We start from the raw sequence: 13945 nt of genomic DNA on the forward strand, positions 1-13945 counted from the left end.
ACAATACTTGACTTCAAATTATATTGCAGGAGTATAGAAACAAAAACTGTAAAACTGCATGGTACTGGCATAAAGAAAGATACATAGACCAATGAAACAGAAACAGACAAACCCAAAAATCTACAGTCAGTCATCTGATCCTTGGAAAAGGTGCCAAAAATACATAAACAATGGTGCTGATAAAACTGGATATCCATATATAGAAGAATGAGACTAGATCCTTATCTCTCATCCTACATAAAAGTCAACCTAAAATGGAACAAACACCTAAGAATTAGATCAGAAACTATTAAAACCCTAGAAAAAAACATAGGGTTCACACTCCAATATTGAGGTACAGGCAACAACTTTCTCAATAGGATCCCTACAGCTCAGGAAATAACACCAATAATCAATAAATGAGATGGCATCAAATTAAAAGATTCTGCACAGCGAAGGAAACAATTAAGAATGTGAAGAGAGAACCTACAGAATCAGAAAAAAATCTTTACTAGCTACTTTTCTAACAGAGGATTAATAGCTCAAAGAACTCAAAAAACTTAACACACACAAACACACAAAACCCTAATTAACCCAATTCGTAAGTGAGCAAATGAACTAAAGAGACATTTCTCAAAAGAATACAAATAGCCAACAAATACATGAAAAATGTTCAACACCTTTAGCAATCAAAACTACACTAAAGCCAGACAGGTGGTATATGCCTGTAATTCCAGCAATTTGGGAGGCTGAGGCAAGAAAATTGCAAGTTCGAGGCCAGCCACAGCAAATTAGCCAGGCCAAGCAACATAGCACCACCCTGTTTCAAAATAAAAACTAAAAAGGGCTAGGGAAGAGGCTTAGTGGTTTAGTGCCCCTGAGTTCAATTCCCAGTACCAAAATCAAAACAAAACAATACTAAGATTTCATTTCATTCCAGTTAGAACAGCAGTCATCAAGAATATAAACAATAATAAATGCTAGAGAAGATGTGGAGAAAAAGGAACACTTTTACACTGTTAGTGGGATTACAAATTAGTACAATCACTCTGGAAATCAGTATAGTGGTTCCTTAAAAGAGTAGGAATGGAACAGCAGTATGACCCAGCTATACCACTCTTTGGTATTTATCCTAAAGAATTAAAGTTGGTATACTATTGCAATATATGCAAATACATGTTTATAGCAGCACAGTTCACAATAGCCAAACTACAGAACCAGCCTAGGGGTCCATCAATGAAGAATGGAAAAGACAATGTGATTATATATTATATTTACTGTATGTGTATAATATATATATAATTATACATATATATACACAATATAACAATATAATTTAGCCAATATCATTCCCCAATATTTTCCCTTTCCTTCACCTCCTCCCACCCTCTGGTCCCTTTCCTCTGCTCTACTGATCTCCCTTCAATTTTTTTGAGATCACACACACACACACACGTTCACACACATACACACATTTCATTTCCTTTTTCCTCTCTAACTTCCACATATGAGAGAAAACAAGACCCTTGATTTTCTGAGTTTGGCTTATTTCGCTTAATTTAGTATTCTTAAGTTCCATCCATTTTTCTACAAATGACATAATTTCATTCTTTATAGCTAAATAAAACTCCATTGTGTGTGTATGTATATGTATGTATAAGTGTGTGTGATTACACATTATATATTATATATTACATGTGTATAATATATATATTAAAAAAAAAAAAAGAAATATTTGCCTAACTCAGGGTCACAAAAATTTTCTCCCAAGTTTTCTTCTCTAAATTTTATAATTTTAGGTTTTACTTTCTTTAACCTGGAACCTTTTCACAACCTTTGTTTTTTATGATATGATGCTTTAATAGACTGCTTTTCATTATGGATTTGTCATATGTTTTCTTGTTATCAGATTCATTTACATATTCTCAGCTGGAATATTACATAGGTGATAGTGTGTCCTCACAGAATCACATCTGGAGGCACATGAAGTCCACTTCACCTTTACTGGTGAGGTTAATTTTGATCAGCTGATGAAAGTAATGGCCTAAAATCCTATGTTTAAGTTTATTCCCAAGGATTAGGTCATTAAACATATATCTACTTAATAGCAAGAGGCAGCACTGTAAACATAATAGTCAAGGGTTCTGTTTCTATGAAACAGAGCACATAGAGCAAGTTAATATTATAAATGTGACAAGTATAATAAAAGGAGAAATGTAAAGTGCTTTTGGTGAAAGATTGAATACTTTTGCCCCAAGATTAGGAATAAAGCAAGGGTATTTTCACCACTTCTATTCAACATTAAACCCAAGGCCCTAACTGGTCCAATAAGGGAAGTAAAAGAAATGAAAAGAAATAAAGCCATCTTTACTTATAGACTACACGATAATCTACATAAAATATTCTGAAGAATCCACAAAGATCAACTAAAACTGAAAAGTGAGCTTTAATAAGGTCATGGGACATGCTCAGTGGAGAAAAATCAATTATATACCTACATACAGAAATAAACATTTAGAAATTGAAAAATACACCATTTTCTATAGTATTAAAAAACATTAAACACTTGAGAAAATTAAATTATATGCAAAATTTATATTAGAGGTTCACAAATACAATTCTGAGAAAAAGTAAACAAAATCTCAATTAATGCAGAGGTATAGTGTGTTCATCGATTAAAAGACAAATATAAAGATGTCAATTCTTCCAAGTTGATCTAGAAAGTCAATACAATTCAAATCTCATCGAACTTCCTTGTAGAAAAGAAGCTGATTCTAAAGCTTATATAGAAACACAAAGCACTGAGAATATGCAAAATGATTTTGAAAAAGAGGAACAAAGCTGGAGAACTCTTCACTACCTAGTTTCAAGACTTACTATAAAGCTTCACTAATCATGATGGTATGATATTGGAGTAAATACAGATAGAACAGTGACCAGAAACAGACTTGGATGTGCTTGATTTCTGACAAAAAAACAAAACAACAACAACAAAAAAACTGTAATTTCAGGAGGAAAGGATTATCTTTTTTAAAAAAATAAATAATGCAGTCACTATTGGACACCCATTTAAAAAAAAAAAAAAAAAGAACTTTATTCACACCATATACAAAAAAAGTAACTCAATGTGAATTACATGTCTAAATATAAGAGCAAAAACTATAAAACTTTTAGGAGAAAAATCTTTGTGGCGATATTAGGTAAAGATTTCTTAGGACACATAAAGCATGAATAATAAGAGAAAAAATTAATGAACAGGACTTCATCAAAATTAAGAACTTCTACTCTCTGAAAAGCATGTTCAGAGAAGGAAAAGCCAGAGACTTGGACAATATACTTGCAGATCACTTATTTGTAATGGATATGAATCCAAAATATATGAATCTTACAGCTTACTTACCCCATAGCAAACTCATCTAAATTTGTTTTTCCCATTAGTAGAGCTCCCTGATCCAATAACTTCTGAACTACTGTAGCATTATAAGGTGGTACATAACCTGAAAAAGTTAAGTGATTTTATCATAGGAGAGAAAACAATGAACATATAAGTCATATGCAGGAAATAAGATTTTAAACCACAATTAAGCAATTAATATTGACATGGGTTAATTATTACTAGTTTAAAGAGTAGTTGTGCTTTCTTCTAAGAGTTATTTTCTTTTCCTGCTAACTTGTACATGTTTTCCAAAGACAGTCTGTATACTATTTTTATAATTTAAAAACATATTTTAATAGTAATACAACATATTGCCTGACAGAGATATACCCAATTCACTGAAAGTAATTTCAAATCATTATTTTGCTTTGTACTTGTTTTCTTCTTAGATGATATTATATCACATAAATTTTTATGTATTTCTTATTAGAAAGAGCCCTTTATTCTCAAATAAAATTTCTTCTACCTTTTGAAAAGCTCTAGTATATATTACAAAACAACTAATAATAGTCTATTAGAAGACCTTGAGGCATATTCCTTATAGAATATTACTTTTAGTGTGTAGTAGTCTGAATAAACTTTTTCCTTTTCTTTTTCTTTCTAGGACTCAAATATCTTGATAAACATGTTTGCTTTTGACCTATTAAATTATAAGAATAAAACTAAGCATCACTATTCTGTGTTACAGGAGATGGAGGAGTCAGGAAACAAAAAAATAACTGGTGAGGAGATGCTAATGAATTTTCACATCATCCATAAAAGGGAATAATGATAGCCAGCTCATACTTACTCCCATATTTTCAATGAGCACAAGTTAGAGGTCACTTAGTGTGTTTGTGGTCAGTTGCTAAGTCTTCCCTAAATGGGATTTCTAAAACTTCTGAAGTAGCATTCATTCATAAACTGGCCTGCCTCTAAAAAATAATTCTGCATTCTGAAAGAGCAAATAGTAAAGAGGTAATAGTTTTCCTAAGTATTTCCTTCAAAGATATAATTATCCTGAGGTTATCTTGGTGCTTAGTATCTGAAAAATACATATTTTAATAAAATTATTAATTCTCTCATCAGTTATTCTTTACCTTTTAACATATTTGATGCACATGTTGTCTCGATGCCAGATGTGCTAAAGTTGTCTTTTACTGCAATAGGAATTCCATCTAGATCCCCAAGTGACTGACCTGCATTAAAAAACCAACAGAGGCTTATGGGAGATGATAATTCAAAATTTAAAGTTATTTATAATAACTACTAATTTTTGGAAATAAAATTGCTTCAGGGATCAAATTTATGTTAGAAATTATTCCAGTTGAATATTACAAAGCTTCACATACCTATTGACTTCACTTTATTATACTTCTCTAAATAAGAGTAGGTTTTACATTTATAGCTTCACTTCCCAAATGGAGACTACTGCATTCAATTTAAACTCCTTCTCTGATAATAAGACAAATTAAGCAAAATTGGAAGTAATTTACCTTTCTTGTATCTTTTCTCTGATTCTTCAGCCTGCTTTAAGGCCACCTCTTCTGATACAGTAATATAAGCATTAAGAAACTTGGTCTTCTGGATAAGGGAGAGACATTTCCGACAGAGCTCTGTTGGTGTAATTTGGCCTTGCTTCAGTGCTGCAGAAACCTATACATACAATTCAAAAACTGTTACTGAGTCTGTGGAAGTTCCACTATTATACTGAGGGGAAAACAAAGTAGCTAAACATAAAATTTTGAAGTCAGTCTTTGGTTGAAAATCAAGAGAACCTATTAACCCTACACTTAAGAGAATGAATAAAGAATAATATGTCGATCAACTTGAGGAGGAGCCTGGTGACATGGGATTCTTCTTAGCTGATTAATTTTTTGTTCCTAAGTTAGGCTTATGCAAATGATGACAGTTTAAGTAAGTTATCCTGGAAAGAGTTGAGGTCCAGCCTAGGTAGAGAAAAACAGTTGAATGTCGTTAAAAAGAAAAGAAATTATATGATTTTAAGTGGTGTTGATCTTCATTAGGATCACTTTTAGGAACTCCAGATTTGAGAAAATCAGAAAGGGAATTGGAAAAAAGAAGTGAGAACAAGGATGCTAATTAGCTAGAATGTACCACGCATGAAGAGCATGAAATGTACAGTGTATAGTTTTCTTGGGTCAAAACTGCAGGTGTTATATCTGAATATAAAATAAAGTCAACTTTAAATTTTTTTGTAAAAAAAAAAATCTTTGCCTGGCACTTCTTTTATCTCTAATGGTAACTGGGGTTTCCCTTGAGGCCACTGCTTCCATTTCCATGTATCATAGAGTCCAGTGTCCAGAGGGCAGAACGCAGGCAGGTGTCCTCCTAGTTCCTCAATTCCTTTCTCTTCCCCTTTCTCTCAAAAATCCTAAGTCATGTGAAATACACATCTTGGAGACTATATCACTCTCCCGCCTCTTCCTCCTCGGAGTTGCTTTCCTTCACGGACAATTTTAGCACCCAGCTCCCTGTCTTCGTTACTATTGTAACTACTGTCATTCTTGTTCAATTCCAACTTGAAGTCCTTTCTGTTCTTTGACCTCACTTTGCACAAGCTTTCCTTTCCCTCACCCCAGTTACCCAGTTTGCTCATTCTATAGCATGATCCATATCTGTAAATCTTCCAAACCTTAATTCTTGTCATTCCACACCTTTTGCCCCCTTAGCTCATTTATTTTACTACCCATGAAGCCAGCAAGTAAACAGTGACCTCAGTCCTACAATCATAAGGACATGGATCTTGCCAATAATCAGTGAGGTCAAAAGAAGACCCACAGACTGCTCCAGATGAAAACTCAAGCCCGACTTAAGTCTTGATTTTAGTCTTAAGAGAGTGAGTGAAGAATTCAGCTACTCCACACCTGGATTCCTGACCCACAAAACTGTTGGATAATAAGATTGTGTGATTTTAAATTGCAAAGTTCATACTCATTTGTTATGTATGCAGCAACAGGAAGCTAATATATCACCTTAGAAAAATTGAGAAATCTTCCTTAGGAACCATTCTTAGAAAGTATAGAAAGTAGGATAAGGGAAATTGTAAACACTTGGCAATATTGTCTATACCAAACATATTTCATAATAGTTATTTAGTATTTAGATATAGGCATCATCCAAGATGCTTTGTATTTCATTTAATCTTTACATTCATACTGAGGGGCTGATATTATTTTCTCCACTTTACAGATAAAGAACTGATTTCCTCCTGAGGTCACATAGCTAGAAAGAGGCAGAGCTAAGATTCAACCAAGGCCTGATCTTGTTTTCAAAGTCTATGCTCTTAAAGCACATAATACTTCTCTACACAAGGCATTAAGGCATATACTTCTCTAACAAAGTGGAGAACATTATTAGTTTTAGAAATAACATCAGAGGTTCACTTAGGAAAAGAACTGTCTTTTAAAAAAGAATTGCTTTGATAAATACAGAAGTAAAGCTTTTCAGGGCTGAGTGTCTTGTGGATGGGCACTCAGTCTCTTTGACACTCTAGTCATGTTCTGTCTTCAGTGTCCCATGCAATTGCATGTCAAGCTCACCAACAATGTGCACATTCCTAAATCCAGTAGTCAACACTCAGTCCCCATTTGATAGCATTTCTTAGCAGTACCAAAACAAATCAGTTTCCTCCTTGGAACACTTCACTTGTGTTCTGGCACTTGCCATACTGGTTTTCCTGCTTTCTCCCTGATCACTCCTTCAAGTTTTGTTTGTTTTTTTCTGTCAGCTGTACTTACTATTAGTGAGCCCTAAACACTGGAAAATATTAAGTCTTCTTTTATTTGTATACTGAACTTCCAAAGTGACATTATCTAGCCACATAGCTTTAATTATCTTCTATATTTATATCCTCAATATTTATACCAATATTTATGTTTCTACCAATTTATGTCCTCATATCCAACCTCTTTCCTAGGACAGCTCTAAATTTATCATCCACTTGCTTAATCAACATCTTACATATCTAGAAGGGATTTCAAAATTAACATCTCCAAAACAGATCTTTTTTCTTTTCTTCTGAGACAGGGGTCTTGCTAATTGTCCAGGCTAGTCTCAAACTTGTGATCCTCCTGCCTTAGCCTCTCAAGTATCTGAGATTACAGGCATGTGCTACCACACCCAGCTCTAAAATAGAACTCTGGAGAACCTCTTCCTTCCAAATATACTCCCTTTAAAAAGTCTTTTCAATCTTGATAAATGCCACCATTTCAAACAATTGCCAGGTTAAAAACCCCAAGTATTTTCCTTGATTCTTCTCTTTCCTCAAATTCCATATCCAATCCATCAGCAAACCCTAAGTTAAAAAAAAAAAAAAATACCCACTCACATTACTTCTACCACTGCCCCCCTATTCATAATGCCATCATTTCTTGCCAATACAAGTTAACAGGTCTTCCTGCTTTTTCACTTGCTTTCCTATAGACAACAGTCTCTGAAATTTTAAAATTTTAAATCAGATCATATCCACAGACTCAAAACTTTCCAGAGACTTCCCATTGAACTTGGAATAAAACCTACATTCCCTACTATGGTCTCAAAGATTCTTCTGATCTGTCCCTTTTTTCTCTCCTTATTCACTTCTCTCCAGGAATGCTGGCCCTGGTGCATTCCTTGAATATGTCAGTCTTGCTCTTGCATTTTGGTATTTGTATCTACTGTTTCTCCTGCCTCAATCATCATTTTCCCAGACTTTCCCAGTGCTCACCCTTCTTATCTTTCAATGTCCCTATTTAAATATAAGCCAATCAGAGAAACCTTTCCTGACTAAACCATTAGCAACCCAACTAATGCCCAACTCCCCCTATAGCCTGCTTAATTTTTCTTCACAGTACTTATACATAAGTACCTGAAATTATGTAATTTACTATTTTAAAAAATTATTTAATGCCTGTCTTCTTACCAAAAAATATGTAAGTTTCACAAAAGCAGGGATTTCTGTCCAATGCTAACTCCAGTGCCTGGAACACAGAGGTACTCAATGAATGTTAGTTGAATGAATGAATAACTTGAGTTTAAAATTCAGATCCTATTCTGGTATCGAGCAACGATTAAATCTTCTAGTTAAAACCCTCAACAAGTCAACTAAATATAACATTAATTAAGCTTTCAGATTAGTATAGCCTGGTATCTGACTCCTAGAAACATTGGGATTATACCACAAAAGAAAGGTAAAATTGAGACTCCTCCACCTTCCTGAATGTATTTGGGTAAAATCTGCAAATAGGAATTTGACCTCCTATTTGGCATTTGACCTCCTTTTGTACATCTTCCCAGTGCTCCTCTGTTGTCCTAAGCTTACATTACCTAAATTGCCTCAGATGTTCAGTTTTTAGCCCCTCATCTTAACTTCTTCCCCAACAAATTTTCTCCTTCTTCAATTGGTTGATTATTTCAACAAGGGTGTTATGAAGGAGGGAAATGTGATTTGGAACAGTGAAAGAACAAATTGTGTAACCTTCCCAGGCATCTGCACATATTTAAGAAAGAATGTATACTGAATTAATTAGTCACCAATTGGTAGGATTTGGGGCATCATTATGACAATGTGGAAAAAAATGAGTGGACAGAACATACTTTTGGGGCTGGGAAAATAACCAAATGTTTTGCATACAGTAGGAATTAATAAATAACCAAATGTTTTGCATACAGTAGGAACTAATAAATATTTGCTAAAGTAGTGATTAAGTGAAAGTGATTATGCCAAGATAACCTTTTGGTCTTCCCTTGTGTTTGTTCCCCTAAATGGTTCTTTTTTTCCCATGAGGCAAAAGTCATTTCTCACAATTACTCAACATCAGAAAGGATCACACAAAAAAGAAGGGTAAAAGATAGAAAAAGGAAATAACATTTTTATAGATTAAATTTTATTTTTTTTAAACAGGTTTTGGGTTTGTTTAAAGAACAAACTTGATTCTTTACTGACAGCACTGTATGCCAGATGCAATTTAAGATGGTAAAATTATAATGTGTTCAGGGGAAGAAATATTTATTATTTAAAACTTGTGGATTTAAGTCTCATAGTTGATAGCTTTCTACAAGGCTGTCAGCTAGCCCTTTCTATGGCAAATCTTTCCACCCTCCTGGGGTCCCCACAAGAAAAGAGACTTCCTAGGTGGAGATACCAAAGGAAGACAGAAGACAGGATAGGTTCTCAACCTCAGAAATTCCCTGGAGACTCCATTAAATTACATACTCTGGGCCTTTCCACACAGAACTGTCTGTGGCAAACAGTCTAGTTCTAACAAGGGCCCTAGGAGACTGACAGCAGTGGTCTTCTGACAGTTCTAAAGGTAAGCTATCTGGGCCAGAAAATAAGCAGACCAGAATAAAAGTCATAAAAGCAGGAATAAGAGAACAAATTCTAGTCATATTTACAAGATGGAGTTAATAAGGCTCGGTGATGTTGGATGTTAAAAATGAAGAAAAATCTCATAAGCAATAGGATAAAGGCTATGCTAATTTAAAAAGACTACATTAAGAATTCAGAAAGAGGAGGATTTTTGTTTGTTTTGAAGATGGGAATTGTAAAGGGGTGGTACTGTTACAACTTCCGTTAAAGTGAGTTTGCTGATATTTGGAAGAGACGTCCAGAAGACATTCACAAATACAGTTTAGTGTTCAAAATGATGTCAAGTATATGGAGACAGGGATAGTGAATCACAGATATCTTGGTGGTAGCTGAAGCCTTGAGAATAACTTTCTAAAAATGAAAATCCAACAATTATTCATCTGAATTTTGCAACCCACAAATTCGCCACATCCTTCAGCAACAACTGACGCAGTTGGGACATGAGAAATTAAAGTGGACCAGCAAAATCATCCTCATCTGGCAAAGTTCATTCTGAGAGATCTTGGGTCTGGGCTTGACCCAAGTCTGAGCAAACGTCTAATATAGAGAAGACAATGGATGTACACTTCCACTCCACAGTTCTGCGGTGTAGACATCTCCCCTGCTGAGGTCCTCCCTCCAGAATGGGCAATGCAGGTACAGCCTAAGGCCCACAAGATCTGAATACCCCACCCAATTCAAGGAAAGAAGGCGTCCAGCAGGAACAAGATCCTCCATCGGGCCCCGGGACTCCTAGTCCACGGAGTTCACGAATCTTTCCACCCTCCCAGGGTCTCCCCTAGGCCAGTTCCACTCACTTCTCGGAGTGTCCGGCCCAGCATAGTCTTTCGGCTCAGCCTGCCACCACAGGGGCCAGATGACAAGGAGAAACAAGAGGTCAACAGCCGCCACCAGTACTACTGGGCGCAGCCATCTTCGCTCGTCACGGAACTCTTCTACACCGCGCGCTTCGATTGGCCGAACTGCAGCGCGGGGGAAATGATCTTCGCGCACGATTGGCTGTCGCTGCACAGCCCCCTCCCCCCCGCGGCGAGGAGAGCCGGCAGGCGAGTGGAGCCCGGGCCAGGGTCGCGGCGGGACTCGGGCAGCGGTGGTTTTACTTGGCATCGGGATCCCCAGCAGTATCTGCTCGTCTCGGCAAGGGTTCCAGAACAGGATAGGAATCTAGGGAGGTTACACACCTGCTTGTTTGCTTTTTTTTTTTTTTTTTTCCCCCTTTCTTTTTGTTGCCTTTTAAAGGACTGTCGGGGCTTGGGGGAGGGAGGAGAATGGACAGAATATTGACTAGAACGTTACTGGAGCATTTCTGATGGGAAGAATACAATAGCAAGTCTATGTATACTCTTCATTGGCTCTGTTAGGTTAATTTCATTTTCAGTTTTGAAATAGGTTAATGCGTTTGATTGAATCCAGGGGTGAAATTTGAACCACTCCAGGTGCGTTTTATTGGAGCACAACCACTGTTCCCGATGGAAGTTTTGAAGACTTGTGTACTGAGAAGAAATGTATGTACTGCTGCCTGCTTCTGGAGAACCAAAACTGTACAAAAGCTTTCAGTTAGAAAGATTAGTACTACCTCTCCAAGGAACACTGTCATGCCCGCTTGGGTGATAGATAAATATGGGAAGAATGAAGTGCTTCGCTTCACTCAGAACATGATGATACCTATCATACACTACCCAAATGAAGTCATTATCAAAGTCCATGCTGCGAGTGTAAATCCTATAGATGTTAATATGAGAAGTAAGTTTTGAAACGACTTTTTCATTACCTTTTTAAAAACCAGAATCTCATCAGGCGTGCAGTTTATAAAGAGATCAGTTGTCATTTGACAACATTTGGGTTAACACAAAGAAGTCATTTAGGTTCTTATTAATACCCCTACAAATAGTTATTCCAAAAATTTTGAAATCTCAATGGTAAGGTTATACTTTAATCTTTTACAAAATACAAGTTTGTTTCCATGCTTCCTTAAAATGTAAATTGGGACTTGAGAATTTTGTCTGCAGCAAACTTGCATGTGTACTCTCCTGGGAACTTTGTAGTAATCTTCGATCTATCACAGGCTTCAGAGGTGTGGTTATGTTTCCACATCAGTTCAAAATTTGCATTTTTGTAATAATTCCTGTCCTCTTTGCTCTTTCATTACAGTTTCCTTTATTGATTCAATAGACAAAGCAAACAGAATATTGTATCCAGGATATGGATAACATTTTCCTCATTTGTACTGTTATATTCTTCCTTCAACAGTTAAAGTATACTTTCCTGTTTTCTCTTTTTAAAATCAAAATATTATCTGATTTTCTGCTGGGGTGGGGTTGACAAAGCTTGAAAAGCACTACATTCTTTTTTTCCTTTTTTTAAAATTGTGGGTCTAGGGATTGAACCCAGGGGCACTACCACTGAGCTATACAGCCAGGAATTCACCTTCCCAACTTTTAAAATTTTTGAGACAGGGTTTTGCTAAATTGCTCAGGCTGAGTTAGATCTTGTGATCATTCTGCTTCAGCCTCCCTGGTGGCTGGGATTATAGGTGTGGGCCACCTGGTACTATATTCCTACATGTATACATACTATATGATGACTATATTTATTGGAGTGCTGAAGGATTGATTAGCATTTGTGAATTACTTTAACTTTGGAAAGTATTGACCAAAATGTCAATCTTGCTTATGAGAACTCATCTGTGTCTTTTGAAGAAATTGAGAAACATCTTTTGGGATGATTAACCTTGGTGTTAATTACAGGGCATTAATTTCAGTGTTTTAAGTTAACAGCCATATGCAGTTTAATTTAACCATGGACAGGTGTTTCGAGGGACTTATGAGTAGACCTATAGTTACATTCAACATATTGCCTCATTAACAACTCTCATATATGACCTATGTGTGGTGAATTGAATTTCTTTGTTTCTATATACATATAATTACAGAATTAAGATTAATGATAGATAATCATTTTGTGGAATTTATAGAGCTGTGGAATTTGTGAAACTGTTGAGACTTTGACTTTACTTCTTTCTTGTACACTGAGAACTAGTATGATAGGTTAGAGGAGCAATTCTCAAAATTTTTTTCAAGACTACTTTGCACTTAAAACTGGACAATGTTATCTGTAGTTATAAATATTTACCTTATTACAAATTAGAACAAAATTTAAAATATTAACTTATTTTAAAGTACAGTAACATTACAAAATTAAGTCAGGAGAAAATATAAAGTGATATTAAAATAATGACTGAGAGACAATTACATATGTAAAGCACTGAAACAGGTAGTAGTTGATAGAGGTTACAATAAAAAGTAACTATTTTCCAAAATAAGGCAAAAAGTTAGTGAGAATAGCTTTGTTGTAAACTTCTGCATACTTCTTTGCTGTCTTGTTTAATAAGATAGCTGGATTTTCATACATACTTTTGTATTCAGCCTGTCACAGTATGTTATTTGAAGTAATGAAGTAAAAACAGCCCACAAAGATAAATTGCTGGAAAAGAAAGAACTTCTTAGAGTCCTTGAAAAGACTGGGACATACCAAACTTGGACAAGTTCTGAATTAGGGAAATAAAGTCCAGATTCACTGGCATTAGGTCATTTTATTCCAATTTTGAATGCTGTTCTTTTTAATTTAGTGACTATTTGGACTAATGCTTTTTTCAATATCGTAACCACTAGCCAAATGTGACTGTCAAACAGTTGAAAGTGGCTAGTCTGAATTGAGAGTGCAATCGGTATAAAAGACTTAGTAAAACAAAAGAGAATGTAAAATATCTTATTAAGAATTTTATATCAGGACTGGAGGTGTAGCTCAGTGATAGAGCAATTGCCTACCATATGTGAGGCCCTGGGTTCAATTCCCAGCACTTGTCCCCAAAACCCCGAAAGAATGGTATATTGATTACATGTTAACCCAATAATATTTCGATATTTTGTGCAAAATATTCCCAACACTAATTTCTGTTGTTCTCTTTACTTTTTGAATAGTCACTAGAAAATTTTAATTATGCACATAGCTTGCATTCTATTTCTATTGGACAGCATCTATCTAGACAATGTGACAGAAGTAACTGTTACACATTTCTTTGGGTAAAGAAATTTGGCAAGTGGCTTTGGAGTCTTAAAAGTATTTGTGGCTAGAAAGCTCTATTAAGAATGCATTGAAATGACTTTGCTGTGATTATC

The 13945-nt window shown here is 35.4% G+C and overlaps 2 protein-coding genes across 3 annotated transcripts in view; one reads left to right on the forward strand and one right to left on the reverse strand.

Annotated features, from left to right (window-relative positions):
- QRSL1 (glutaminyl-tRNA amidotransferase subunit QRSL1) overlaps positions 1-10697 on the reverse strand; it is a 29316-nt gene extending 18619 nt beyond the window's left edge. The window contains exons 1-4 of the mRNA XM_079149043.1: positions 10565-10697; positions 4891-5050; positions 4495-4593; positions 3380-3476 (exon numbers count right to left, since the gene is read on the reverse strand). Of these exons, the coding sequence (XP_079005169.1) occupies positions 3380-3476; positions 4495-4593; positions 4891-5050; positions 10565-10588 (380 nt within the window). The 5' untranslated portion in view covers positions 10589-10697. The remainder of the gene's footprint in view (positions 1-3379; positions 3477-4494; positions 4594-4890; positions 5051-10564) is intronic.
- An 86-nt stretch (positions 10698-10783) lies between these two features.
- RTN4IP1 (reticulon 4 interacting protein 1) overlaps positions 10784-13945 on the forward strand; it is a 42573-nt gene continuing 39411 nt past the window's right edge. The window contains exon 1 of one of the 2 annotated variants that reach the window (XM_079149049.1): positions 10784-11510. In XM_079149049.1, coding sequence (XP_079005175.1) covers positions 11237-11510 — 274 coding nt within the window. In that variant the 5' untranslated portion in view covers positions 10784-11236. The remainder of the gene's footprint in view (positions 11511-13945) is intronic. The other variant, XM_079149048.1, reaches the window with a different exon arrangement.

This window comes from Sciurus vulgaris, assembly GCF_902686455.1.
Source record: "Sciurus vulgaris genome assembly, chromosome: 7".
Classification (NCBI taxonomy): domain Eukaryota; kingdom Metazoa; phylum Chordata; class Mammalia; order Rodentia; family Sciuridae; genus Sciurus; species Sciurus vulgaris.